This window comes from Aspergillus pseudotamarii, assembly GCF_009193445.1.
Source record: "Aspergillus pseudotamarii strain CBS 117625 unplaced genomic scaffold BDV38scaffold_49, whole genome shotgun sequence".
NCBI classification, from domain to species: domain Eukaryota; kingdom Fungi; phylum Ascomycota; class Eurotiomycetes; order Eurotiales; family Aspergillaceae; genus Aspergillus; species Aspergillus pseudotamarii.
This window is the reverse complement of record NW_022475063.1, coordinates 45,945-68,493: the sequence shown is the minus strand read 5'-3', so window position 1 is coordinate 68,493 and position 22,549 is coordinate 45,945. Positions and strand designations below refer to the sequence as shown.

The 22,549-nt window shown below is 50.1% G+C and overlaps 11 protein-coding genes across 11 annotated transcripts; 5 read left to right on the top strand and 6 right to left on the bottom strand.

Annotated features, from left to right (window-relative positions):
• Nucleotides 1-71: 71 nt before the first annotated feature.
• Nucleotides 72-4,778, top strand: BDV38DRAFT_273229 (S-adenosylmethionine decarboxylase; the record flags this gene model as incomplete). Its single annotated transcript, XM_032057642.1, has 5 exons — nucleotides 72-441; nucleotides 496-914; nucleotides 973-1,517; nucleotides 2,873-2,934; nucleotides 3,418-4,778. The coding sequence occupies 5 exons, from the start codon at nucleotides 72-74 to the stop codon at nucleotides 4,776-4,778; spliced, it is 2,757 nt and encodes a 918-aa protein (XP_031910902.1).
• A 295-nt stretch (nucleotides 4,779-5,073) lies between these two features.
• On the top strand, nucleotides 5,074-6,867 carry BDV38DRAFT_146992 (transcription initiation factor TFIID subunit 11 family protein). The gene is made up of 2 exons (XM_032051556.1): nucleotides 5,074-5,832; nucleotides 5,935-6,867. Exons 1-2 carry the CDS (start codon nucleotides 5,369-5,371, stop codon nucleotides 6,593-6,595), a joined length of 1,125 nt encoding a protein of 374 aa, XP_031910901.1. The 5' UTR covers nucleotides 5,074-5,368; the 3' UTR covers nucleotides 6,596-6,867.
• Nucleotides 6,868-7,143: 276 nt separating this feature from the next.
• Nucleotides 7,144-8,071, bottom strand: BDV38DRAFT_285413 (uncharacterized protein; the record flags this gene model as incomplete). Its single annotated transcript, XM_032060483.1, has 2 exons — nucleotides 7,144-7,688; nucleotides 7,783-8,071. The coding sequence occupies 2 exons, from the start codon at nucleotides 8,069-8,071 to the stop codon at nucleotides 7,144-7,146; spliced, it is 834 nt and encodes a 277-aa protein (XP_031910900.1).
• Nucleotides 8,072-8,481: 410 nt separating this feature from the next.
• Nucleotides 8,482-9,083, bottom strand: BDV38DRAFT_253679 (uncharacterized protein). The gene is made up of 2 exons (XM_032055261.1): nucleotides 8,778-9,083; nucleotides 8,482-8,703 (listed from the first exon to the last, which is right to left on the bottom strand). The coding sequence occupies exon 1, from the start codon at nucleotides 9,035-9,037 to the stop codon at nucleotides 8,846-8,848; it is 192 nt and encodes a 63-aa protein (XP_031910899.1). The 5' UTR covers nucleotides 9,038-9,083; the 3' UTR covers nucleotides 8,482-8,703; nucleotides 8,778-8,845.
• A 409-nt stretch (nucleotides 9,084-9,492) lies between these two features.
• BDV38DRAFT_285412 (adenylate kinase family protein) lies at nucleotides 9,493-10,590 on the top strand (the record flags this gene model as incomplete). Its single annotated transcript, XM_032060482.1, has 5 exons — nucleotides 9,493-9,763; nucleotides 9,820-10,103; nucleotides 10,149-10,340; nucleotides 10,395-10,451; nucleotides 10,504-10,590. The coding sequence occupies 5 exons, from the start codon at nucleotides 9,493-9,495 to the stop codon at nucleotides 10,588-10,590; spliced, it is 891 nt and encodes a 296-aa protein (XP_031910898.1).
• Nucleotides 10,591-10,707: 117 nt separating this feature from the next.
• Nucleotides 10,708-12,696, bottom strand: BDV38DRAFT_253675 (membrane insertase OXA1). Its single transcript, XM_032055260.1, has 3 exons — nucleotides 12,491-12,696; nucleotides 11,678-12,436; nucleotides 10,708-11,621 (listed from the first exon to the last, which is right to left on the bottom strand). The coding sequence occupies exons 1-3, from the start codon at nucleotides 12,581-12,583 to the stop codon at nucleotides 10,977-10,979; spliced, it is 1,497 nt and encodes a 498-aa protein (XP_031910897.1). The 5' UTR covers nucleotides 12,584-12,696; the 3' UTR covers nucleotides 10,708-10,976.
• A 328-nt stretch (nucleotides 12,697-13,024) lies between these two features.
• Nucleotides 13,025-13,860, bottom strand: BDV38DRAFT_146909 (TOM13-domain-containing protein). The gene is made up of 2 exons (XM_032051555.1): nucleotides 13,274-13,860; nucleotides 13,025-13,173 (listed from the first exon to the last, which is right to left on the bottom strand). Exons 1-2 carry the CDS (start codon nucleotides 13,544-13,546, stop codon nucleotides 13,072-13,074), a joined length of 375 nt encoding a protein of 124 aa, XP_031910896.1. The 5' UTR covers nucleotides 13,547-13,860; the 3' UTR covers nucleotides 13,025-13,071.
• A 653-nt stretch (nucleotides 13,861-14,513) lies between these two features.
• BDV38DRAFT_273226 (protein phosphatase regulator SHP1) lies at nucleotides 14,514-17,508 on the top strand (the record flags this gene model as incomplete). The annotated part of the gene is made up of 5 exons (XM_032057641.1): nucleotides 14,514-14,588; nucleotides 14,650-15,038; nucleotides 15,102-15,804; nucleotides 16,354-16,408; nucleotides 16,610-17,508. 5 exons carry the CDS (start codon nucleotides 14,514-14,516, stop codon nucleotides 17,506-17,508), a joined length of 2,121 nt encoding a protein of 706 aa, XP_031910895.1.
• A 295-nt stretch (nucleotides 17,509-17,803) lies between these two features.
• On the bottom strand, nucleotides 17,804-19,559 carry BDV38DRAFT_253663 (uncharacterized protein). Its single transcript, XM_032055259.1, has one exon. It carries the CDS (start codon nucleotides 19,231-19,233, stop codon nucleotides 17,866-17,868), a length of 1,368 nt encoding a protein of 455 aa, XP_031910894.1. The 5' UTR covers nucleotides 19,234-19,559; the 3' UTR covers nucleotides 17,804-17,865.
• A 554-nt stretch (nucleotides 19,560-20,113) lies between these two features.
• BDV38DRAFT_146803 (COG2 family protein) lies at nucleotides 20,114-21,330 on the top strand. Its single transcript, XM_032051552.1, has 2 exons — nucleotides 20,114-20,241; nucleotides 20,314-21,330. The coding sequence occupies exons 1-2, from the start codon at nucleotides 20,227-20,229 to the stop codon at nucleotides 21,187-21,189; spliced, it is 891 nt and encodes a 296-aa protein (XP_031910893.1). The 5' UTR covers nucleotides 20,114-20,226; the 3' UTR covers nucleotides 21,190-21,330.
• Nucleotides 21,267-22,480, bottom strand: BDV38DRAFT_146839 (mitochondrial 54S ribosomal protein uL1m). The gene is made up of 3 exons (XM_032051554.1): nucleotides 22,119-22,480; nucleotides 21,492-22,056; nucleotides 21,267-21,436 (listed from the first exon to the last, which is right to left on the bottom strand). The coding sequence occupies exons 1-3, from the start codon at nucleotides 22,367-22,369 to the stop codon at nucleotides 21,344-21,346; spliced, it is 909 nt and encodes a 302-aa protein (XP_031910892.1). The 5' UTR covers nucleotides 22,370-22,480; the 3' UTR covers nucleotides 21,267-21,343.
• Nucleotides 22,481-22,549: the final 69 nt, after the last annotated feature.

Below are 22,549 nucleotides of genomic sequence, written 5' to 3'. Positions count from 1 at the left end.
ACTAAAGTCTGGCCTCGTCAGTCACGCGCTTACCATCAGCCCGCCAGACCAGCAGCTCCGAACAACTCAAGATGTCCGTGTGGAATCCCGATAATATCCGCGACGTGGCCGAGTCTGTCGGCATCGTCAACCTCAACAATGATGTAACCGAGAACCTCGCCCGCGACGTGGAATATCGTATCGCTCAGGTGCTTGAAGAAGCCCTCAAGTTCATGCGCCACAGCCGGCGCACTCTCCTCACTACACAGGACATAGCGCAGGCTCTGCGTGTGCTCGACGTGGAGCCGCTATATGGATATGAGTCTACAAGGCCGCTGCGGTTCGGGGAGGCGTCGTTGGGACCAGGGCAGCCGTTATTCTACGTGGAGGATGAGGAGGTGGATTTTGAGAAGTTGATCAATGCACCGTTGCCGAAGGTTCCCAGGGAGATCTCTTTTACTGGTATTGACATTTTCAGCTAAGGTGTGTGTTGATGTTTCACTGACTTCTTATTAGCACACTGGCTGGCCGTTGAAGGTGTACAGCCGTCGATCCCTCAGAATCCTACCTCAGCGGACTCGAGAAACCTTGAATTAATGTCCAAGGGCCCTAATGCAAACTCTACATTGGCAGCAATGAGTGGTAGTGGGAATGTTGCCGTGAAGCCTCTGGTCAAGCATGTGCTATCCAAGGAACTACAATTATACTTCGAAAAGGTCTGCAACGCCTTCCTGGACGAGTCTAGCGAGGAGTACAGAACGTCGGCCTATTCGAGCTTGAGGGAAGACCCAGGCCTCCACCAGCTAGTGCCGTACTTTGTACAATTTATCTCTGAAAAGGTCACGCATGGCCTGAAAGACATCTTCGTCCTGGCCCAGGTGATGCGCATGGCGGAGGCTCTGGTGCAGAACAAATCACTCTACGTAGATCCTTATGTGAGATTGCCTCCGACTTTCCCGTGTGTACGGGCTTTCTAACGTGTGGACGCCTTAGGTTGCATCTCTTGTTCCTCCTATCCTGACCGGTCTGATTGGTCGACAGCTTGGAGGCAATGCAGACCTGTCCGAACAGTTCGCGCTCCGTGAGCTGGCCGCATCTCTTCTGGGCCTCATTGCCAAAAAATACTCACACTCCTCACACACGCTCAAGCCACGGTTAGCTCGGTCGTGCCTGAAAACATTCCTGGACCCGTCGAAGCCGTTCGGGGCGCACTACGGAGCCATTATTGGTCTCCAGGCTGTTGGGGGAGCGGAGGCCGTGCGGGTCCTGATCCTGCCTAACTTACCGACCTACGGAGCGCTACTGAAAGACGGTATGGCGGAAGAGAATCCGCGACGGCCCGAAGCAGAGAAAGTGCTCGCCGTCTTATTTGGGGTCCTCGGCACTTTGCGTGAGGGACGGACGGCACTTGCCAATGGGCACAATGGCGTCGTTACAGAGGATTTACGCGAGCGCCTGAATGGTAAAGTGGGAGAATTTCTCGCAGCCAAGATCAGCGAAGCGGGGGAGGTTGATATGGTGCATGCGATCCTAGAAGTGTAGATTTTAGGCCCCTCTTTTGCTGAATACTCTTATCTTTGTCCCCCCTCCCTTCCCCCCTTTTATTCTGGGTTACTTTTCTTTTCTTTTCGTTTTTTTCCTAGCACAGAACATTGGCGGTGGGATGGATGGGTTATTTGATTGTTTCGGCGTTGGGGAGAGCGATGTTACCGGTGTTCAAATCATACATACATACCAATTAGCATTTGACTTTTTATTATTATTATTATTATTATTTATTTATTTATTTTTGGCAGAGAAAAAACTCTCATTGGATTTCCTCTCGATTAGTATTATAATGAGTCAATTAATTGAAGGGGGGTTGGGTGCAGTTGAACCTTGACCATACTATGCACGTCCGCCACTTTTGATCGATCGATGTACTACTCCGTACTACTACTAGTAACTACTACTAGTACTGTGCATAGATGTAAGTCCGTAGTAATTGGATTGAAGTAGTTCCGCCTCTCCGCGTTCCTGACCGACGTCACTTCCGGGCTGACTCAGCCCGCCTTGTTCACCGCCCACCGTTTGGGAGCCTAAGCCGGGGGAGGGTGTTTGTTAGAAAAGGGATAAAAAACCAGAAAAAAAAAAGAAAAAAAAAAGGCAGAGACGAGGAAGTGTCGCACGACCACCAGTAGTAATTCTTCCTCCACTCTTCCAGATCAGGCTTCGATCGATCTTCTTCCACACCAACCCCCCGACCGATGTGAGTGGAAAGACTTAACATATTCTCTTCGTAGTTCAGACGGTACGCCAAGTGTCCCGAATAAAAGATCAACATTAGTATTACTTTGTTTCTGACTTTTTTAGGTCTTCGTTTCATTCTCTCGGATTCTGCGAACGAGCCCAACCCAAGCTGGAACTAAACCGAAAAGCGTCAACCACTCCCGTCGCTTTGCGCCCCACGACTTTTTCTCGGGCCCACACACCGAACAGCAATTAAGAAAGAGGGCAATAAATATCAGGATTCACCTGCACGCCTTTTCAACCCCACGTCAACATAAATTTCTGTCTTTCGATTCCACCGGTGCTCTTGCACTTCTTCTCTCCTCTTCACTGGAGCAATTGATAAACTAGTCTCGATCTCGGGCAATTCCTCCGTGAGCGCTTGCAGATGTCCAGACTCGTAGCGTCTCGCGACAACTTGCTGCTTTGAGCTCTCTTGCATTTTAGCCTTCTATGAGCCCGAAGGATCTACTGCGATACCTGTCTAAGCCTGCGAAGTAGGTTGTCCCCTGATGGTGATGGTCTTGGTGTGGTCGCCATACTAATCCCACTGGCACCTAGGCCCCGATAACGCGACTTACGCCTTCCCACTTTTCTCCAACTTCCCTTTTTTTCAATTAGAAAGGCAGATATCCTCGTCTGCTAGACCCGATACTTTTACCGGTATCGGTATCTTCCAGTACGAGGGTTTGCGGCTGATAGTCACCATTCCTTTCGCCAGAGGCATTTTCCTCCTTTCCCTCTCTTTCCGCCCTCCCTAGCAGCCCTTCAAGGCTTTTGCTGGACCCTACCTTTCTGGCTGTGTGCCACTTTCTCCCGACTCGTTAAGGGCCTTCTCTCTCAGGCGGACATCCCCCCCGTTCGTCTGGGCAGCAGATAGTGCTTCCTAGGCTTTCTTGTCTACGGTCCACGAATCGAGCGCGTCGCTTCACTGCACATCTCCAATTCATATTATTGCCATCAGTTCGCCTCTTCAACTGTTAATTAGTCAAGATGGTTTACATCGGGATTCCCAAGAACTATACGCAGTCCCCATCATCGTTTATGGCGACTCCCTCTCTGACCATTAACCATGAGGTGACACAGGATCTTGATTCCACCAACGCCTTCGAAGGTACGTCACACACAATCATGATCCAACAGTGTAATGCAGAATCTAATGAGACACAGGACCCGAGAAGCTGCTAGAGGTCTGGTTTGCCCCATCCGCCAATGAATTGGGCTCGTCTCAACCAACCGGACTAAAGGCAGTGCCGGAGGAGGTCTGGAAGGACATGCTGGATCTCGTCAATTGCCAGGTGCTTTCCATTGTCTCGTCCGAGGACGTCGATGCCTACCTTCTGTCAGAGTCTAGCATGTTCGTCTGGCCTCACAAGCTCATCCTGAAGACATGTGGCACCACCACTTTGCTCTCTGGGCTGCCCCGCATTCTCGAGATTGCTGCTCTGTTCGCCGGTTTCCCCAAGTCCGCGGCTCCTTCCGGTGGGGTTGGTATTGCAGCTGCCCCGTACCGTGTGTTCTACAGTCGCAAGAACTTCCTGTTCCCTGACCGCCAGCGTGGCCCCCACCGCAGTTGGCGGGACGAAGTGCGAACTATGGACAGGCTCTTCTTGAATGGCAGCGCCTACATGATTGGCAAGATGAACGGCGAGCATTGGTACCTGTACCTAACCGAACCCAACACCTTGCTCACACCTCCGGCCAGCCCTAAGGGTGATGAGGAGGTCACGGAGACCAAGTTTCTCCAGATCCCAGAAGGTGGTTTGCCTCAGGGAGGTGACGCCAATGATGAGACGCTTGAGGTGCTGATGACCGACTTGGACGAAGAGAATGCGAAGCAGTTCTATCTTGAAAATGCCACCGCTGTCGCTGAGAAGCGCTACCGCAACTTTGACAAGGATAACAACGACCATGTCGACGTGTTCAGCAACAACTCAGACATGGATCTGGAGGACACAGATGGAACCCGCATTTTGCCACCGGAACTGACCACGGAAGGCCACGCCTTGGGAACTGTTGTTTCCGAGTCTTGTGGTCTTTCGGATGTTTATTCTAAAGAGAAGTTCCCCGAGTCGCGCATTGATGCCTACCTGTTTACTCCCTGCGGCTTCTCTGCTAACGGCGTCATCCCGACTCCGGACCCGAAGGCCAATACCCACTACTTCACGGTGCATGTGACGCCCGAGCCCCACTGCTCCTATGCGTCCTTCGAGACCAATGTTCCACATTCGCAGAACGGCCAGACCACTGCAGGTATTGTGAAGCAGGTGGTGAATATCTTCAAGCCGGGTCGCTTCACTGTGACTCTGTTTGAAAACAAGCCCAGTGATACTGAGCTGAGCGGCATCGGCGAGGCCAAGTACATCGAACGACAGGCGGCCCGTCGGAAGTCTCAGATGGAGCACATCGAAGGATATCGTCGTGTGGATCGCATCGTTCACGATTTGGATGGTTATGATCTTGTCTTCCGCTACTATGAGCGGCTTGACTGGAAAGGGGGGGCCCCTCGGCTCGGAGAAGAGCGCATCTAGGGGGCGTCAATTCATCCGTCGTGCGATCTGTTGACTCATCGGGATTTACATCGCTTTGTTATTACTGTCTTTTACCCTCCGTGACTGTTTATTGCTTCGTTGGATTATTACAGAGCCAGTTTTGTCGGGTTTTTAATGTTTCAAGCTACTGTTCTGACGTTCATTGAGTACTTACCTTGGCCTGATCGGTTTTTCGGTTTAACAATTTATCATTTGGTATGTCAGCAACTTGACCTGAACAAGGGTTCACCAGCCCCCATGATCTTTTCCCGTAGCGGCAATAATCACGTCCCATACGACTATTTTAGAAGTAGCGATCCCCTCTTCTCTCTCTTCTGGTCATTCTTCGTTGGCCGATGCCTTGGGTGTCCATCAATACAGTACTACTGGATACTTGATACCCCAGGCATAGTATTACCCAAAACGGACTAGCGTGCCCAAGCGTCAAATCAGTTATCGGATCTTTGATAGTGAACCTTCGATACATGCATCAACTTTTAAATCAACACCAAGTGAGCGATTTCCATAAGCTTCAACACATCCACCCCCGAAATCGACGCGTACCCCGAATCCACAGAGAATAACTCACCATGTCATCACCACCACCGACAAATCCCCTAAAACGTCCCTCAATCTCATCTTCCGCCTCCCAACCTCTCGGCACCAACCCTAAACGACCACGCATGCACCCACTCCGTCAGACTTCCTTTCCGACGACTATCGACGCGGATTCACGCGCATACGGCGCTGCTAGCGATGCAGGCAGTGTGACGGGCAGCTTCACTGGGAGCCTAGGGGGCACGAGCGCGGACGGTGTATTTCGGAATAAGAAACGTGGGCGTAAGAGTAAGGCGGAGAAGGAGCGTGAGAGGGAGGATGCGGCGAGAGGGGAGATGCGGTCGTCTGCTGATGCAGAAGGGTCTGTGAGAGCAGGTGCGACGGGCGGCGGAGGCGGAGATGATGGGGATGATGATGAGGATTTCGAGGATGAAGGGGAATTATTGGGTAGAGAGGAAGGGACCACGGATACGGAGGCTGAGAAGAAAAATCTTGCGTATGTCGTTCATCCTCTTTTTTTTTTTTTTCTCTCTTCTTTATTTGCTTGTCGGGGTGACTTCTGTGTCCCCAAGGTGAAGATGCTAACTGGTTGATATAGATTGCTGGTCGATGCGTTTAATCCTTTACAGTCTGAGCGGTACGATCTGTTCAAACGAGCGAAACTGAGGAAAGAGACTTTGCGACGTATTGTGAATCATGCGCTATCACAATCCGTGCCGGCGAGTGTGGTTACTACGATCAATGGATTTACGAAGGTGTTTGCAGGAGAGATCATTGAAAAGGCTCGGACGGTGCAGGCTGAATGGGCGGAGGCACACGATCAGACTGCGATAGCTGCTTTTGAGGCTGAAGAGGCCGCGACAATGGCGCGAGCTGCGAATGCATCGGTTCCTGGCACTCCAGGTCTCGGTACGCCGGGACCCGGCAGACTACCTCAGGTGAAACAAGAATCCTCGAATTCCTCGTCTTTCCCTCCCACACGTGCCTCCGGGACACCAGTTCCATCCGGTGTAGCAAGTTCGCAGCAGGCGGTGAACGGCACTGCACAATCTACACGGGAGAGGATATTCAAGATGCCTCCTAATCCTCACCGGGGACAACTACTTCCGTCGCATTTGCGAGAGGCCTTACGACGCTGGAAGCGGGATGGAGAGGGAGGCGGGGTCGGGTTCTCCGGACTGAGTATGGGCAATCTGGGAGTTCGGGGATCGGTGACGTGGGGAGCAGGCAGCGTTGGCGGACGACGCATTTTCCGCTAAAAAGAGCAGTGCTTTCTCGATCTAGATCTCTTTATGACGTGACGAAGGCCGCAACCACTCGGATTCTGAAACAAACTTATGGTCGTTTTGCGACTTTCAGTGTCTGGAGCTTGAGCAGCTACTATCTTCTCAATTTGAAAAGGTACTCTCGCCCACGGCGCCTCCTTGCAATGTTCTGCTGGTCAAATCGATCTGGGAATCATCTGTGATTGAGCATACATAGGAACAGTGGAAGCCGCCGACCCACTCCTGGTATACCAGAGATAACATCGCGTCTCCTTAACCCGTACTCCCAAGATATCAATGAGCGCAACAAGGCAATACTGAGCCTCCTCAGCCTCCTCAGCCTCCTCAACTGAGTTCTGCGCCGGGGGCCACGCTGTGCTCCCGGCATTTCCTCGCGTCCAGAGGCTCAAATATAATAGTACATATTAGATCTTTAATGACATAATCTAACGTTTAATTCATCGAGTGAGGGAAAGAGCTTTTTCTCCGAGCGTGAGACGACCATGAACGGGACATAAAGTATGCACACGCCTTGCAATGCATCAGGATGCCAACTCATGCGTCCTAGCTGACGTGGTCAATTCCGCAGGACGAGAAGGATTCTTCCACTGCTCCGTCTCCTGCTGTTGGATCCCATACATCGAATTACTCCCAGCCACAGACGAAGGGACAGCCCCATTCCCCCCAACCCAACCACCGCCGGCAGTAGTAGCGGCAGCAGGAAGACTTTTCATCCTAGCTCTCCTCTCCCAGAGTGCCCAAGCGATCGCTCCCAGAGCAATAACACCCAAGGGCACACCAACACCAGCCCCAATAGCGACATCTCTCGAGTTCGAGCTCGACGACGACGACGACGACGACGTAGTATTTGACGCGCTCGTCGACGCACTCAACGACGACACGTTCGCCAGCACCGCATACCCAGCAACAAGGGTAGCGTCCGGCACGAAGAAGGGACTCCCCGAATCAGAACTACAGGTCACCTCGGAGCCGTTGCTCACGGGGTCATTGCAGCAGTATTCGGCTAGTTTGTTACTGTTTAGGCCCACTGGGAAGAGAGAGGAACCTGAGCTGCGGGAGACGTTTGCTATTTGGGGGGAAGGGGGAAGGGAGGTTTTGGTTAGTTTGCATTGGATCGTTTTGAGTCTTCCGACAATATGACATGAATGATTAAGACATACTACAAAACTGCGGGCAATTATCCGAGTTCCAGTTCGGATCTGTACAGGCGCCCCGGGACAGGACGTACGGTTGAATGGCGACGTTTAGACACAAGTTATTCGAGAGACAGAGATTCCCGGAGCGGCAGCAAGGAGCGTATTTGTCGTCGGAGCAGGGGACATCCTCAGTTGCTGGTGTACCGTCGGGCCAGTAGCATGTTTGGACACTGGAGACTGATTGAATTAAGAGAGAGAAGAAGAAGAAGAAGAGATACAACGGTGGCGGAAGATTCATGGCGGCTTTTGTCATGGTTGTTTTTGGCGGTTGATATATGGGGAACCATGAAGTGCAAGAGGTTGGTAACCCTGGTCGAGGTGGGGGGTGGATGGGTTGTCTGTCAAATTTAATCTAGTTTCTAGTGTCAGATACTATTTAATAGATTTATTATCTGAAAGGGATGGCAGGACTCAGGAGAAGCTAAGCGATTGCTGAGCTGACGCCTTGAATCAACGTGCATGAAGCATTTGCCAATCAGAGGGAAAACTATCGCCATTCCAGTAAGAGATTGGAAGATCTTCATTCATGTCAGTATTGGTAATTACAATGGTCTTGTTTGCACTCAAGGCTTGACTGTGTGAGATCCAATCACCTTGCATCTGTCCTTTGAAGTGTTTTATTTTAGTACCCAGTAGGACTCCGTAAGTATGCCTTGTGCCGAAGTCCCGATCATCTTTCATGTACATTTAATACTATACTAACTATTTTTTCAAGATAGCCAGCCATGACCAATAAATAGTACAGTATTTGCCAATCCTCTACCACCCAAACACCATATTTCCCCTCCTCTAAACCATTAAATTATCGCGTCCCGAGTCAAACTCATGAAGCCATATCGGACACAACAATATCACCTCCAAAAGATAGAAAACTGCCTGCCCCATCTGCCGAATCAGATCAGCCTCCGTTGGCCTTAAACAGTTGGGGAACTTAAAGAAAAGATATACTATAAACCCACCATACTGAACAGGACGATATCAATCAGGGCAATTCGCATCGGAACGCCGATCAGGAGTAGCGCCACAGTCATTCAAGATGGATGATTCTCAGCGTCATGGGCTCCCTGGCATCCTGTAGTTTATGACGGCGCAGACGTTGTTCGTCGAGACGAATAAGTCCCCTCCGGATAACCTCCACGATAAGGATGATTATGATGGTGGAGACGAGCAATTCGAGCCACTGCACCACGTAACCGTTATATTCGTCTTCCAAATCCATCCTAAATAAGCATTAGATTTGTCCCGTGCATTAGACATAAGTTGGGTAGGATGAGGGGAAGGCTCAGCCGTCTATCAGGCTTTCTTGTCTTACAGATCACTGGTAATTGTTGAAGTCCTTATTCCTATACCTACCCTGTCACTCAGTTCTTTGTTCCGAAATTCAGATCAGCGTTTGTAAGCTCACCAAAGAGAACGACACCAGAGCAGTTGTTCACTAAGAGGTAGTTCCTAAGTATCCTCATCGATGAGAATCAGATAGAAAGATGCTGTCAAGGGAATGTTGATGAAGGGATTCTGGTCTCAGCAATGTACTATCATGGCCATCATTGTCAAGGCGACTAAGCAACGAGTCAGCGACGCTGTGTAAATGAGATGTAAAACTCATCACAGCAAACAAGGACCTCACCCTAACAATCTTATACAGCGTGCGCGGTGGGGCCCATCATTCACATGATGGCAAACATGCTTCTTTTTTGTCTCTTGCAGTCTTTCATGGCCGTACTTTCTCAACTGCTGCTCAATGTGTCTAATTACCCAGTCAGGAGGAAGAGTGTCGTCCGACACTTCTGGTCGACCCTGCCTTGTTCTGGGCTCTGGGGAGCCTGCAGCTGGGCTTACGATAAATTGGCATATCCTCGAGACAGGGCTACGGTCCCGCTGGGGAAAAAACCCCTGTCGGGTCCAGAGGATAATTCGAAGGTCGCGACAGTGGTCTTCCTGATTGGTGAGCTGAAAGTGTGCCCCTAGAAAAAAAAGCGGCCTCATCTTATCAGTGCACAGGAGGTCCAGGCTCTGGAAAGAGTACTATTGCGACCAGGCTGGCTGCCGACCTGGGCCTTGTCCATCTGAATCCCGAGGAGATCGTTAGTCGTCTAGAGGTCACCGGCCCCGAGGACGAGTGGCTTGTAGTGAAACACACTATGGACGAGAACGGAACCGTTCCGGACGATATACTCAGCCTTCTTTTGAAGACAGAAATATCCAAGCATCTAAACGCACACCAGAGAGTGTTTCTGATCGAGGCCTTCCCCAGGTCATATGCGCAGTTCATGGAATTCACCAGTGTGAGTTAGCCCCAGGTGCTGAGACTCTCCTAACCGTGTCATTAGATCTGTGGCTACGGGCTTACTATCAGCCTTGATGTATCCTCTGCCACGTTGATGAGGCGCTTTTTGTTAGAGACTCAGTCATTCTCGGAGAGAGTGGCGCAAATGGAGGATTTCCTTAAACGCGAAGACGCTTTTGCTGGCGCAGAACTTGCTCTCTATCCACACGCCAATTTCACGGATGGTCTTGTCAAGGTACGTGAAGCGGATTCTGCATGCAGGCTTGACATGGATCCTGATCGGCGACAGGTTTGTGCTGAGCTGAAGGTTGAAGAATTTTACCCACATCTGAAAGATCTCGTCGCGGTACGACTAGGGATCTAATCTGAAAGACGATCCGTACACTAACATGGACTAGAGAAAGCTCGCCAGTCCTGAGACGACTCTCTGGATCAAAGAACTGGGCATGGAAATGGTGTCCCCGGTGGATGACTTTGAGTCTTAACCTCAGCTCCCCTGACATGCTCGCAACCCAGCAGTCGTCCAAGGTCAGGTGTTTTCCGGTTGGGTTCCTTGTCATGCAACCACGGGTCACTACTCTTCTGGAGAAGACTTGCATTTCGAGCTCTCTTTGGTGCAGTATAGTGTACTGGTCGATGGCATTGTTGCCGCCAGAAAAAAAAATTGTATCAAACGTTTGTTCCAACATTCAACCTGTTAACAAGTAGCCTGCGCAATTGAGAGACGGCCTATAAGGGTGGATGTTCTATTTAATCTGAAAATTCATTCTAAGTAACACATAAAACAGAGAGCTGAATGGTACACGCCATATTATACAATGAAATAGAGTCTCAATATGTAGATGGCCGACTATGTGGCATAACCTCGTGCTCACCTTTGCTTGGAGTTTTTGAATGCAGAACGAGCCTTCTCCCTTTCAAGCTCCAGAGCTCTGAGGTGGGCCTCTCGTCGCGCATGGTTTCTCTCCTCCCGTTTCCAGTCTTCTTCCTCTTTCCTCCTCTGCTCGTAGTCTGCCGCTAATTTGCGGTCCTTCTCGCTGAGCCGAGGGGCTTCCGCCAGCGACCCGTCTGCATTTTTCTTGGGCTCATTGCCCATTGCCGAGTCTAGTTTTCCCTTTACATCCGTTGTAAGATTATCGTAATTCTTTTTAACGCTATCGAGCGTACGGTCGACGAAACTAAGCTTTTGGCCCTCCTCTACTGTAGGCACTTCCATACTTTTATCCGCCTTCTGGGTGTCGAGGATCATGCGGATCGCTCTACCATGCTCCTCGGGTGACATTCCGGTGTTTTCTACCGGCTTTTTGGGAATTGCAATGTTGGCAAAACGCCGGAAACTGTTAGAGGAAAGCATGTATGCTTGCCCCAAAGCAAACACACCGGTCGATAGGAAGTAGAGCTGAAGGGCACTAGGGAAGAAGGACATAAACGCGAAAGAAAGGGCGGGCATTCCGTAGAGAACAGCTCTGCCGACGGGGGAGTTCGCCATTTGGTTCATACCGTTCTCTCCGCCTTTCTGTAACAATAGTTAGCTTTACCACTCTCGGAGTATAGAGGCATACCCGATCATACCTTGAAAGACAGATACATAGCAAATGCTGTAGCAGCTGGAAGAAGAAAATATGGATCCGCAACCGTGAGATCCTTGATCCAGCCGACGGACTCCACAGCCAATCCGGGCACTGGCAAAGAAGTCATTCCCTTGACAACTCTATAACAACCGAAACCCAAAGGAAGCTGGATAAATGGTATCATTGTCTTGTAGAACTTAATACCATGAGCACTGTGGAGTTGCTGCAACTCCGCTCTCGCTTGCATCATGTCCGCATGCCTCTTCTCGTTTGCAGCCTGGGCCATCTTGGCCCGGAGGGGTGCAACAACATCTTTCAAATTGTGTATTTTGGTGGAAACATCCGCTGCGCTAAGCATTGGTTTCAGCAGAGCCAAACGGACCAAAAGACCCGTTCCAACAATACTAGCCCACCATGGAAAACCAGCCCAGATGTGGAAATGCTCGATGAAGTATTCAATCATGGACGAAGGGCCCCAGCCGTAGTCGAGTCCTAGGTCTTTCAGGTATCCAACCTTCTCAGGAATTGCGGTGATGTCAAAGTCAGAAAGATCGGATGCTGGTTCAGGTGCGGCCGTGTCCACAGCGGTTGCAGCAGTGGCTGTCGAAGCAGAGGCAGTGGAAGTGGTGGAATTGAATCGTGCAGCCGAGGCATGATGAATGGAGGAGGCAGGCCTCCAGGACAAGTTTCCTGTAAGCGATTGGTTCAATCTCCCATATCGTACAGGGAATCCCGAAGCATGGGAGCGAAATGAAGACATCTGTCAATGTTTAGTATTTGCCGACGGGGGAGAACGCATCCCGATTAAACGAACCGATCGACTGGAGCGTGAGAAGGCAGTCAATCGCTGCCGGGCAATGGCAGGCATAGCGCCACGCCCTTTCAGGCCAGCTCCTCCCAGCATCATTGCAATTAGAGCCCACGGAAAGACAAAAGTCGAACTATGCACTGGGGATAGCGTTCCTGAAGGGAAGAAGCGCGACAACGGCCGATTGATCGGACTTTTTGCGCCAAGCCCGGTTTTTCTGCCGGGCGGCCGGAGAACCCCAGGCTTTTACCGGCTTGTTTATATAAATGGTACAATATATCGGCCAAAATAGTAATGATAATGATGATGATGGTAGACTAGCTGTCGCTCAATCAGAGGATTATACAGCTGCAGCTAAGTCATCGCTCTCATGCCAAACTCGGGGTGCTTCGCCAGACGCCATCCAGTCAGACAGTACAAGTACTACTCATGCCTTAGGATCTATGTACATTTATAATTCCCACGTATACGTCCCATGCTGTAGTAAAAGATAACCAAGGAATCTTGCTAACAATTCTGTTTCTGTTGTTGTGCTTTTCAGTGTGAGCGCGGTCGCAGAGTCTTATAGTGAGCTTCCAGCACCTATCTTATTCCAAAGACGCCGTGTCTCGCAAGCTGTTATTCCTCCGCGATGGAACTTCTCGAACCTCCAAACCAGGCCCCGCTGGTCTCCGATAGGTAGGGAAGATCTGGCGGCAAGATTACAATATTAGCATGGTCCTTTGAAAGTATGCGGAAACCCCGTTTGCAGCCAGGGGCGTACAGCAGAAACCGATCAGATAACAGTACCTTTGTGCCAGACCATCCTAGGCGGAAGGCTGCTTCATGTGCAAATAGTTCACCAAAGCCCAGCATGAGTCCATTCACGAAGGGAAGAACCAGATTGATGGCAGCGCCTCGCAAGATGCTCCAGATTGTAGGGGGTTTGTAGAGGATCAGAGGGGAGCTCGACGTCGACTCGGATAACTCATTGTTGGCCGAATAGTTCTCCGAGTCTGAACGAACGGTCAACCCGGATTCGTAGAGCTCGCCGCTCGAGCTTGTGTGGTCACCCGAAGCCATGATGCGGGGATAAAGGAAGAACGCGCCGTCAACCAACGAGTGCGGATCGGAGATTGGTCGTAGGGGGGAGGATCAACGGGAAATGGCAGTGATTTGGCTCGAAAGGATAAGTTCAAAGAGACGGGATCGGATTCTAAACCCTTTCTGGCATAAATTATGACCGTCCCAGGATTTGCTGGATCTGGCTAGAATTGCATTTTTCTAATACCTTCCTCGTCATATATGTTGATGCTTGGATACACCTGACCGGTTATGTAATCAGGTACTGCATGCCGCTTCAACGAAACACCAAAAACTAATGCTTTTAACTGAAAAGGTCATAGCTGGCGAACAAAGAAATGTCGTATTTTTACTCAGGGTATCATGACGCCCCATCCACAAGGGAACATTGCATGATTTGTTGCGTCACTTTAGTACTGCACTTATGCTAAGAAGTTGAGCAATTATAGTAATACTCTCTCCAATCGGTTTAGTTACTACGATGGGGACCCAATGGAACAAACGGCGATGATTGGGCACTGAGAGTACTGACTGAGATGCCACCTGTAGTTCTGTGTATCGTAGCAAGTGTAGGGCACTAAGTCGTACATCCACTTCTGTTTATGTATACTGGGTAGGGATAGTTAGATTTACCATCCATTATATGCTCCAACAAAAGAACGAACTTCATTCCCCAAGATGGAAGGCAAATGTCCCTCACTGATTCCTGAGGCAGCCGTGGAAGATCCCCTCTTCCGATGACCAATCAGGTAACAGTGACGTACCTCATTGGTCCCTCGATTGTTGTTCTTCAGCTTTCTCGGAGATGAACTAAGCATCATCTCGCATATCTTGCACTCCATTCACTCGGATTCCCCTTATTTAGTCCCTCCTTCAAAGATTCTGGTCTCACCACAAATTCCCCCGCGCTTTTACTGAAACTAGCTGATAACGCTACAAGCTGCTGGGTTTTTAGTATACCGTCAGCATGGAGCGTAATCCCGCCATTCAAGATGAGGACGTCTCTCAGTTTTGTGCTATGACCGGAGTACGTCCTGAGCATGTAAGTCTCTCTTCCCTTTCGCGCATACATCTATCCGTCGCTAACTTGTCTTGTTTCAAAGGCACAGGAGTACCTCGCAGCCAATGGAGGGGATCTTGAGGCCGCGGTGACTGAATTCTTTGCCGAACAGGATGAAGCTTTACAGGAGGGAAACACAGGTGCTGGCCAGACTCTTGGAGAAAGTGAATCTGCGCCGTCCGCAGGCCGGTCCCTAGGTGGCAGCTCCTCTCAGTCACCATCCTTTACCCCGCAACCATCCTCCACATCACGCAAATCCGCTCAGAAAAAGAAGTTCGCGACACTGGGTGATTTCTCCTCCGGTGGTGGTGATGACTCGGAGGAGGAAGATGACGCAGTGAACCAGGATTTGTTTGCTGGTGGTGAAAAGTCCGGACTAGCTGTGCAGAACCCCGATGATATCAAGAAGAAGATCATCGAAAAAGCAAGACGGTTAGTCAGGGCGATTCTGTAAAGCAGACTTGTGTAGGTCGTGAAAGGCTAAACATCTCTTAGGTCTCAAGTCCCAGCATCGGATAACTCGGAACCCCGACGGTCCTTCTTTACAGGTCCCGCTCGCACTCTCGGCGGCGATGACACCCCCAGTCGGGTCATTGATGTTCCTAACGAACCTGCCGCGCGACTACCACAGCGCGTTCAGCGGACACTACACTTCTGGGCTGATGGGTTCTCTGTGGACGACGGTGATCTTTACCACTCTGATGACCCCCGAAACGCGGAAATTCTCGATGGTATTCGCCAGGGTCGCGCTCCCCTTTCCATCATGAATGTGCAACCGGGTCAGGAGGTCGATGTGGAGATTAAACAGCATGAGGAGAAATATGTGAAACCAAAGCCGAAATACAAGCCTTTCGCTGGTCATGGACAACGTCTAGGAAGCCCGACCCCGGGTGTGAGAACGCCAACTCCTCCGACTGCCCCTGCTGCCGGCCAGATCAACTCAGAGCCTGCCAAGCCTAGTGTGGATGAATCGCAGCCGATTGTCACCCTTCAGGTTCGTCTCGGTGACGGAACACGCCTGACGTCCCGATTCAACACCACGCATACCATCGGGGATGTCTATCAGTTTGTCTCTGCTGCCAGTTCGGGCAGCCAGAGCCGTCCCTGGGTGTTGATGACCACGTTCCCAAGTAAAGAGCTTACTGACAAGACGGCTACCCTTGGAGATCTGGCCGAGTTTAGGCGAGGAGGTGTCGTGGTACAGAAATGGCAATGAAGAGTTAACACATGGTCCACCATTATAGACTACACAGGTTGGGTGGGACAGGCTCGATTGTTTTCAAAAGTCTGAAGCCGAGGGTCGAGAACGTTACAGTTTTCTACCAGACTCGAAGTTGTTGGATGATTCATGATAGCAAGCAATTTAGACCATTGACTTGTCTCCCGAGAGCACTAATGAAAGATTCCATGTTGAGTAATGACCATGACTGACGCTAGGACCTTAGAAGTTGTACGATTTCAGAACCTTGATCTGTTTAAATCCCCCCTTGTAGAACCCCCCCGAGTAGATATTATATACAGTGGGCGTTTATAGGTATTTTAAGTAAAATGGAGAGATGGCGAACAGACCACCCAATGGGAACGATTCCAAGTCAATCAGTGATGGAATGATTGATAAGCAAAAATGAAATAAATCCACTCCGCAGAATGACGCAGAAATCCCGCGGCGAAATCGGCTTTTGCCATCTTATCAGCAACTCAAACCAACCATGCATGGAATCTGATATCCCTCACTACTACCCCCGAGACAAACAATTGCTACCGGCTAAATGCCTCTAGACGGCGTCAAAAATATTGTGCTGGTGAGTCTCACTCAATTCATTTAGAAACCAAAACAGTAAAGAAAAACATATGCCCCTCATCGCTTATCGATAACGATCATCTTTGGTTCAAAAGCGATGTCTGGCTGTATAGCGGGCATATTGACCATAAAAACTAAACAGGTTATAACAAGTAACATAGACACTAACATAAATCACAATCACAGGTTCTATCCGGCAAAGGAGGCGTCGGCAAATCCTCCGTCACCCTCCAACTCGCACTGGCCCTCACCTTACAAGGCAAGTCAGTCGGTATACTCGATATCGACCTAACAGGCCCCTCGATCCCCCGTCTCGTGGGATTCGAAGATGCAAAGATCACCCAAGCGCCCGGGGGCTGGGTCCCCGTAACAGTGCATCCGGCGTCTGCAAACGACGGCGCACAACGAGGATCGCTCCGCTGCATGTCACTGGGGTTCCTGCTCCGCGATCGCGGCGACGCTGTCATCTGGCGCGGACCAAAGAAAACAGCCATGATCCGACAGTTCCTGTCTGACGTTTATTGGGGGGAGACGGACTACCTCCTCGTAGATACACCGCCTGGCACGAGTGATGAACATATTGCTTTAGCGGAACAGTTGCTTAGATCGGCAACCACGAATCCGGCTGCTGCGTCGCCGACTGTGCCGAGACTGGCGGGTGCGGTTTTGGTCACCACGCCCCAGGCGGTTGCGACGTCTGATGTTCGGAAGGAGGTGAATTTCTGTGTGAAGACGCAGATTCCTATGCTAGGTGTTATTGAGAATATGTCGGGTTATACGTGTCCGTGTTGTGGGGAGGTGACGAATTTGTTTTCGAGTGGTGGGGGGCAAGTAATGGCTCAGGAGACAGGCGTGAAGTTTTTGGGCGCTGTGCCGGTGGATATCCAGTTTGGAGAGTTAGTGGAGGGGAAGGTGGTTGACGAGAGTGACGATGAAGATGCAGACGGTACACAGTCGGGGCAGAGACACGAGCAGAAGCAGGATGCGGTGATGGATGAAAGGCCGTTGGTGGAAAGATATAAGGATTGTTGGTCATATTCCCGGTTTGAGGGATTTGCGAAAACACTGCTATCTGAGATAGAGGGTGGCATGGCGAACTAGTCTTTTCTTCATGGTTCCTACTGGTCTGGGTTCATTGTTAAGAGGGCTTGTTCTCATGTTTATTATACCACCTTTGCATATGAGACTGGAGTTTATATTGCTTCTTAGACACCGCTGTGTCTGATTCACTGTGTCGCTGTTTTTCTCCGAACAACACGAGGCACGAGGACAGCAGAAGCTGGAGAAATTCACATAATACTTATCACACATCTTATCATAGTCATAATTGTGAAATATCATCAATGACTGTACTTATCCTTCATAATGTGGATCATCATCATCATCATCATCATCATCACCACCACCAGCTGTGACCAATAAAAGTAGATACATTTACATCATAGAGAACAAAAGTCGTTAATCATCATTTGCATATACTCCAGAAGAGTCCGGGTCCTGCTGTCGCTCAAGCATTGCGCGCAATCTCATCTCCGCTGTTGGCTGAGTTTGACCGGAATTAGACCCGTCGCGCACAGCATATTTTAGCCAGCCGAAGACATCCGTCAACACAGATAACCCTACTGCCGACAGAACCCAGCTCCTTCGCGCTATATCAGAATCTAGGCTGATGTCAAAGAGGGGCTGGCCTTGAATAGCATGAGGTTCCGTTCCCAAAGGGCGTCCATCGGCCTGGGCATCTAGAAGAACCTCAGACACAAGGGTCGGTGTTTGAATAAGTCGTCTTCGATCGTCTATGCTCAATTCAGCATTCGTTGCCAGCAATACCCGGCCGCATGACTTTGGCCTGGATGCAATCTCTCGCGTTATAGGAAGTGGCCCCAACGCAGAAGCCGAATCCAAGATAGTACTAAAGCCCATCGACCGTGGAGTGTCAGGGTGTACTTGAACGGACGACACTTCTACACTGTAAAATGGTAGCATGGGGTCAAATCCTGCGTTACGAGACGCTCTACTTTGCCGAGCATTCTCCATGAACCCAAATGGCATAGGTGAGGGGTGATTCTTCCCGTCCATAACGCTATGGTCATCATCGTAAATAACCACATTGTCGTTAGCCTGTCTTTCATGTTCTGAGCTAGCTTCGTCCACGGGCATTAGGCCGCCAGGGGGTGCCCGGATTTCGCCTAGGGGTGCTATATGGCTACCATATTCGTTGGCTAAACTGAGCTTACTCCGTCCACAGATCTCCCCAATTGAGTCCAAGGTATGGCGAATATTAGGTTCAATAGCCCGTATGATGCCATCGATGCTGAAGTCCTCGTCTGAAGGAAGGTCCGGCCCTCGCCTTGAGGTTTCAGCGCGGCCTGCGAATGGGAACGACCGCCGTAGAGACATCTTTGACGATTTCGCACTATCCCCAGGGCCGCCGGAATAGGCCCGAACTAGGACGGGCCGCGAGGGTGAAGTCGAGTGGCCACCGCCAGTTTGGGTTACTTGTGGGTGATCCCACGAGAGGGGCCTGGAATCTTCACTCAAGTGACGCAAAGCAGTCGTGCGATACGCCCGAGCAGAGTCGTCTAGAGCCGACTCATAACGATAAGAGTTTGTTTGCTGAGATGGACCGGCAGTCTCAACGACTGGGTGGGAGTGGGCAAGAGGAAACCGAGGACATCTCTGACGTGACAAGGACGAATGGATTTCATCAGGGTGAGTGAACAGTCTTCTTCCTGACTTATAATCCATCGTACGGACAAGGTTATTCACAACCACTCGTCGTCGATGCAGTGTTCGTCTGTATGTACAGGACTCACTAAAGTAACGCATAAGACCACAGAGGGAATAATGCAAGCACCTTCTCCAGCAGTGTCTTGTCTAAACTCCACTCTCACACCAGTTCGCGACAAGTTCGTTGAACGGCAGCAGTGTATACCTGTCAGACAGTAATAGATGAGTCTCTGAGCCACGTATACACGCGCTATACATTACTTGTGAGACACGGCTGCAACTGAGACACGCAAGGAATGTAACGGTGGCATACGTTAAGAGAGCATGACTACACTTGTTGCAGAACGGGAGCTCTCGGATAGTACGCTGATTGACTGTGGTTGACGGGAAGATGCAGTTCATGCGCTGGTCGAATAATAATAGGTTTTGATAGTTTAGCCGGTGAAACCAAATCCGGAACTGAAGTGGTACAACATTCTAACCCCTACTTGAGTTCCTACAGCTACTTTGTATATAAAATTCTAATCTATTTCTAGCTCTAGTTCTATTTCTATTTATATTTCTATTTTTAATTTTTATTCATTTTTTATTTATTTCTGATTTTGATTTTCTTCTAATGATCTATCTTGACATCTCCCGCATTCTCTGTCAAGGGGATACAAAGCCAGGACTTTAGGTTTATTACAGTATTGTACATTGATTTCGAAGATCGACTTTCCAATTATGAGATGAGTGTTGCTAGAGCTTCGATCTACTGCTTTCTCCTATGCTTCTAACTACAAGATGCCTAAAATCAGATGTATTGTATAATAGTCTCTATAGATCCCGTTCCATTGTTGAACCGGTGGAACCAGACCATAAAGGGAAAGCGTTCCAAAGGACAGTCACTCCATAAATTAAATACCGGCCAACTACTTACCTTACAAACTACTACCTAACTAACAGTACGAGGTAACTTACCCCAGAGCCCGAGAACGACCTACCTTCTACAACTACTCCACCACAAGGTTGTTTTTCGACGAACTTCCAGTAGATCTTTACATATTCCCAAACTTTCTTTCCATCGCTCCATTTGCACGCGTAAAGATTGCAATGAATAAGTTTCGCGTATGCAAAACCCCGTTTGATCGTTGTTGGTCCCCACCATAAACTCTTTGTTGATTCACCGTAATGCGACAGTTTGGCGACTCGGACGAGTCTACCTCCGACCTCGACGACGATACCTCCGGACTCCCTTTTCCAGAGCCCCTGTCCCGTTCCTCCTTCCTCGCCCCCGACTTTGACCCCGCAAAGTACCTGTCCTCCCTGACAAACCGCCATCAGAGCCTTGAAGACCTACGGCAGGAATTGCGCGACTTGGACCAACTGCTTAGTCGGGAGTTACTGGACCTGGTGAATGAGAATTACCAGGATTTTTTGTCGCTTGGGATTGCACTGCGGGGAGGGGAAGAGAAGGTAGAGCAAGTTCGAGTTGGACTGTTGACGTTCCAACGGGATGTCCAGTCCATCCGCGATAAGGTTGACGCCCGGTATCGAGAGGTAGAGCAACTAGTGGAAGAGAAGAAGCGCCTACGGAAGAATGCAAATGTTGGGAGAGCGTTGTTGGATTACGCCGATCGGGTTGACGAACTAGAAAGGAAACTGATGATTGGAGACACCACACCTGTGCGCCAAGGCGACGCTGCTAAGGATCTCGATACGGATTCCGATCTACTGGACAGTGAAAGCGAGGAGAGTGAAGATGAAGCGATCCCGAACGGCGCATCAGCCACGCCCCTGGTATCACTGAAGAGGCTCGAGCATCACATTCAAAAATATGTATACTTGACAAGATTGTCGTCGCGGATAGGTGACGATCATCCATTCCTGGTCAGTCAACAGCCACGACTGTTGAAAATTAGATCTGCAGTACTCTTGGACCTTAAAACTGCGCTCGAACAAGCGAAGATCGCGGGCGAGAAACGGGATACAAAAACGCTGGCCGTATTGCGTCTCTACAAACTCATGGGGGAGGACACCAGTGCAGTATCTGCACTGAAGAATCTGAAAATATAGAACCTGTCCGGTACATGAACCAGGCTTTTGCATAGCGTTGGCGTTTGGGGTGTTGGGTTCTCCAGGAATATATGAAACAATACCATTATACACCGTGTCCTTCCTAATATAACATAATTTGTACACCCAAAAACGCACGGAACTTGAAGCTATTTTACAGACCGCTCAAAGATGCAGTATCAGGGGAATTGTCGGACTTGAACTCTCCGTTCAAACTGAAACCAGGGCCATTGGTAGAGCTCAGCACCTAATCGTAGTCAGCTAAGTTGATACATGTGCTTTCAGAGTAGAGACCAGCCTACCACTTCATAGATCTCCTTGTTTATGCGGTCATTGAGGCCGGCCGCATCCTTCTTGATCTGCTCGAGAGTGGCGCGCAGATTGTCTCGCAACTGCTCGGGGGTGAATGCCAGCTGCCCAATTGGAAGTCGAATGACAGCATCTCGTTCCCTGTATACCGTACCACCACGCAGCATTTCAACTCTCGAAGCGACATCTTCAACAACGGTACCTGTCTTTGCGCTGGGCATCAATCCTCTAGGACCGAGGACCCTGCCCAGTCCGGCCCTGTTCAAGGCCTCCAAGCTATCCGGGTGACAGATCAGACGATCGAACTCGATTATGCCCTTTTTCACATTATCAAACACCTCTTGTTCTCCGACAAGAACGGCTCCAGCCGCACGAGCCTCCTTCTCATGCCTAGATCCAGCAGGGCAGACGACACAGATCCGTGATTCTGTTTGGACTGAATGAGGAAACCGGAGCATGTTGCGGATCACTGGGCCGTCTTTCATCGTCTTCAACCGGATGTGGACTTCGTATTTGGAGGTAGCTGGTTCGCGGCCGACCTCGAACGCACGAAGATACCTAACAGATTCCACGTCAGTAAAAAGGTGAAATTTGGACATGGCCAGACACGTTACGCGTACCTCATAGCATCGCAAAGCGCGTATTGATCAAGATCCTTCAGATCCCTTTGCTTGAACTCACGAGGACCCTTCTTTGTCTTCTTACTCTTTTCCTTGTTCTTTTTACCTTGTGCTTGAGGGTTGTTCTTGGCTCCTCGAACCTGCTGAAAGCTGGAGAGGAGAGGGGCCATTGACCCCTGGCGAAGCGGAGAGCGGCATGACGACAAGAGACTCCTTGCCGCGGTGGGCATGAGTGAACTGTAGGAAGCCATTGCGGTGGCTATAAGATGTGACTTCCCGGTGTTCTTGCGGAAAGGGAATGTTTTCTGCCCGAGAGCTCTCCGACCTGCGGGCGGCGCGCGGAGAAATGTGACGCCGGCGGAACCCCGATTGAGTCAATGCCCCTCCAAGTATTTCATGATGCTCTTCTTCCCACCACACAAGATCTAGAA